Below are 4612 nucleotides of genomic sequence, written 5' to 3' on the forward strand. Positions count from 1 at the left end.
CTGCCCATCTGTCTGACATAATGCTCCACTATGAGCTTTGGGTACTGTGTCCAGAATGGTGCTATGTGGTGACATGCTTCTACCTACAGTATCATGTTTGTTTTTATGTTGCTTAGGTCTGTATTCAGGCCGGGTTCCATTTGCAAACAAAAAGAAACAAAGAGGGGGGCATTTTCTTGTAATAATACCAATTATTATTATTTGTACAACATAGGGGAAATATACATTTTTGAATGTTAAAGAGAAATGATTACAAATGTTGACAATTTTGACCAAAATAGGGACACCAAGGTTGATGTGGTTAATACATAAATCTTTTATTAAATTGTTAAATTGTGATATGATCAAACATAAATATCAAGCTATATTGTATCAGACAGTCTACATCTCCCAAAAGGAAAGGCGTGTATTCACTTCAGTCTGACCAGAAGCAGGGATAAAGGATATCCCCACATGGATTGCTGGTGGTGTTTAACTGCAGATACACATTGCCCACTCATTGTATTTTGATGTTTTCACTGTTTGTTTTGGTTGCCCAAAAACATCCCCGGCTACCGAAACAAACAGTGAAAACACCTAAATACAGTGAGGGGGGAAATGTGTTTCTGCTGGTAAACACCACCACGCCAGATAACTGCTGGTATAGAGGGAAATTATTGGTAAAAAATATATATATACATTATTTATAGTTTTTTTTAATATGTAAACAGGGAAAAGTTGCATACTTTTTTTTTCATGTGGACACCACAATGATGTAGTCATGTCGACTACAGAGACGACGCAAAATACAACATCGGGACAAAAAACTAAAACAGAGACAAAAACAAAATAAGGCAAAAGGAAAAACGGCCAACAAAACATTGACACAAAGTCAGTAAAAAAGAAAAAAAGAAAACTAACAAAAACAAAAGAACAGGAAAAGCAAGATACAGAGGCACAAAAACTAACCCATGTTCAAGTTCATATTCTTTATCACTTTTTTTTCTCCAATCAGACTAACAGATCATTAATTAGATCAGTCCTTCGTCAAGTGCCTGATAATAAAACAGTATGCAGAAAAGCATCCTATGACTTTTACTACTAGAGAGGGTGCTTAATCAGAAACTGTTAAAATAATACAGATTTACAGGTTTTCAGTATGTTACAAAAAATATTTTGCATTTGCTTGCAGCGGTCTCTCTGCCGTTTGCAGTATGACGCTGTCTTATACCCGGCCAAGTCTCCCGGGTCATAACTACTTCATAAGAATAATAAAACACAAACATTAGGACAGCAGGAAGGATGTCGGCTAACACTGTTTTGTGTTATATATCATTATCTTGTGCTTTAGCCGAGCCAAGTTAATACTCCAATGCTTTTATTGGTTTCCTTCCTGCATGTCTTTTTTCCAGCGCCAGGCGTGGTTCTCTGGTCCAGAGGCTGGTTGTTCTGGCTGACAAGCTCAGTTATCAAACAGGCCGCGGATCACAATGGAGCTTTGATTGGATGTATTTGTTTGTTGTGGAACACAGTGTGTTTGATGAGGAGGAGCTGTCAGGATGATGTGCCTCCTAGTTATGAGTGTTCACTTGAACTGGAACACACAGGTCCAAATCCTGCGGATGTGTAGTACAAAGATGTACTCGAGTACAATTTTAGGTACATTTATTTACAATCACGACCACATTACTTACTTTCCTACTGCTAACTTTGAAAGATTTTGACACATCTACAAGCTTTTCACTGCTGTTGTGTGACACTCTTGTGTGATGAAGTATGGCATTCATTTACGATAAAACATGAAAAGTTGAAATATGGAGACACAAGGTTTCCACCCCGACAGCAAACAATTTGAAGCAATAACCCTAACCCAGCCTAAAGAGTGTGTCATTCTTTCTTTTATCTGCAGTCTTTAAACGGTCAGGGACACTGGTCACCAACACAAGGACTCCCCACTGGTCACTACACCAGCAGCTACCGCGCCGCCGGCGAGCGTCACCGACACGGTTCCAGCCCCAAACCCTGGAGCGAGGAGGACGGCAGCGACAGCGGCAGCCAGTGTGGGCCCACCGGTCACAGTGCTGGAAGAGGAAGGAGGGAGTTGGAGGAGGAAGAGGAGGAGGAGGAGGAGGAGGAAGAGGAGGCAGAGCTGAGAGGACAAACGCACCCTCTGGAAGTTCTCTCTGCTCATCCCACCACGCTGGAGTCCACCCTGCAGCAGATAGTCTCACAGCTGGATATTCTCACACAGGTCAGTGGTAACACTGGTTATTATCAGCATCCCCCCCCCCCCCCCCCCGTCAGCTTAAAGCAGGGGCTTCCAAAACTTTGTTAATGTCAAGGACCCCCACATTAATAGCAGTAGTGTAAAGTATTTTTTTACTTTCTTCAGTATTTACAATTATCAACTGATACTGTACATGGATATATGGATGGATTACATAAACATGTGAGTACTTCTTCCACAGGGCCGGATTACCCATAGGCGGTTGGGGGCGAGTGCCCTGGGGCACCAGCCAATGGGGGCAAAAAAAACAAACAAAAAAAAAAAGTATATATTTTTTTTTAAATAAGAATTAGATAACATAGCCTTAACATAACCCTAACCCTAAAACCGAAATAAAGTAACCAAAAACCGAAAAGAAACTAACAAAATCCGCGCGAGTGCACGAGTTTCAATTTCGGCGCCCGCGCGCTTCACACATGCGCGCGCGGGGGGCACTTCAACTTGAGGTCGCCCTGGGGCACCACATAGTGCTAATCCGGCCCTGTTCTTCCATCACTGATTAATAGGTAAATGTCATCATGATTTGAGTGTGTGGGGATCTCATTTGAAATAAGCCATTGTGCTTTTATGGGCGATCCAGTTTAGAGGACCTTGTATTGTAAACTGTACTTCCATGTACTTTTTCCATGTCTTTCTAATTAAAGTACTTCAATCAATCAATCAATCAATCAATCAATCAATCGAGTAAAGGTACTTAGTTACTTCACAGCCACTGCTCTCCCAACAGACGGTGGCGGTGTTGGAGGAGCGTCTGACCCTGACGGAGGACAAGCTGAAGGAGTGTCTCCTCCACCAGACGCACCTCCTCCAGCAGGTGCAAGCAGCATCGTCAGAGGAGGAAGGAGGCGACGATGAGAGAGACGGAACGGACTCATCTTCTCCTCCCATTGACAATTAACCACTTAATAAGACAGAGAAAACTATACAACCGGGTGCATGCGCACCGGAGACACAAGTGGTTCAAAATAGCTGAAAGTATCAACGGTGCTGCTGGAGAAAACAGGAGAAAACATGAGATAAAAACACTCAGTTGTAAAAAGGAGGAAACAGCCTGTATTGAAACAAGGCCCGGCCTCAAGCTGTCTTCATCAGGGCGAAAAGGGCCTTTCCCTCCTTTTTAGAATAGTTTTTAACCACTTAGTAAACGCGAGCTTATAGATCTGCTTTTTCTGGCAAATGTTCCCCAGAATAGGGGGTGGTTGGGGTTCACGTTGTCAAGGAGAAACCTCTCCTTCAGGTATGTGCTTGCACACATGCACAGACACGAGCACACGTACATACAGTAAATCCCCTACTTACAAAGGGCGGTTGGACATGCGTGTGCGTGTGTGTGCGTGCGTGCGTGCGTGCGTGCGTGCGTGCGTGCGTGCGTGCGTGCGTGCGTGCGTGTGTGCGACCTCCTCCTGGTGGTCTCTCTCAGGGGTCAATGACTTAATCAGGATTTGGGGTGTGGTTGAGGTATGTGTGTGTGTGTGTGTGTTCGTGATCGTGTGCACATGTGTGCGTGTGAGGGAGAGAGAGACACTCAATCATGTTTCCTACTTGTCTCTCTGTACTTCTTAAGAATATCCAGCTGTACAGCCAAGCACAGTCTGCCTAGGACATTCCTGTGTGTGTGTGTGTGTGTGTGTGTGTGTGTGTGTGTGTGTGTGTGTACGCGCTCTCGCTTGCGTGCATACATATGCGTGTTGATAAGGATGTTGCATCCACCCAGGACAGCTGCAGCTATGAAAACAGACTAGTATTTGACTGCTGTTCGCCTCTTTGTGTGTGTGTGTGTGTGTGTGTGTGTGTGTGTGTGTGTGTGTGTGTGTGTGTATGGGTGTGTGTGCGTGCGTGTGCTTGCATGTGTCTACATTTGGTGGCATTGAAGATGTTTATCTGTGCATCCGTATGCTCATGTGTGTGTTATCAAGTGTATGTGCAATTGTGCATACAGTACATTCTTAGGGTGTTTGTGTACTTGCGTTTTAGTGGTTGAGTTAAATGTTCCTAAGAGTAAACAGAAGAAGCTTTTGGTTTATCTCTGCGTTATGACATGCAATTGTTCTTGTATCACTGATGTCTTTTCATAGCTATATTATTTATATGAATAAAACCTAATGTATATTGCATTGATTGATTGATTGATTGATTGATTGATTGACGAATGAATACTTTATTAACTTTAAAGGTACAGGCATGGTAAAAACACGCCAAATGGATGACACAAAAAGCCAGAGGCTTGTTTTCATTGTGGACCTTAATGACAGATGTCTTTGTCTATAACTGTTGTGTAACATTATGTAACATGTATGCTATATGTTGCTTTTATGCAATTAACATACATGTTTATTTGTGTATGCT

The 4612-nt window shown here is 42.9% G+C and overlaps 1 protein-coding gene across 1 annotated transcript in view; it reads left to right on the top strand.

Moving 5' to 3' along the window:
• The window catches only part of poc1b (POC1 centriolar protein B), a 61842-nt gene extending 57578 nt beyond the window's left edge, over positions 1-4264 (top strand). The window contains exons 11-12 of the mRNA XM_084059901.1: positions 1889-2230; positions 2994-4264. Of these exons, the coding sequence (XP_083916027.1) occupies positions 1889-2230; positions 2994-3164 (513 nt within the window). The 3' untranslated portion in view covers positions 3165-4264. The remainder of the gene's footprint in view (positions 1-1888; positions 2231-2993) is intronic.
• The last annotated feature ends 348 nt before the right edge of the window (positions 4265-4612 follow it).

Source organism: Gymnoscopelus microlampas (assembly GCF_963454915.1).
Source record: "Gymnoscopelus microlampas genome assembly, chromosome: 6".
Lineage (NCBI taxonomy): Eukaryota > Metazoa > Chordata > Actinopteri > Myctophiformes > Myctophidae > Gymnoscopelus > Gymnoscopelus microlampas.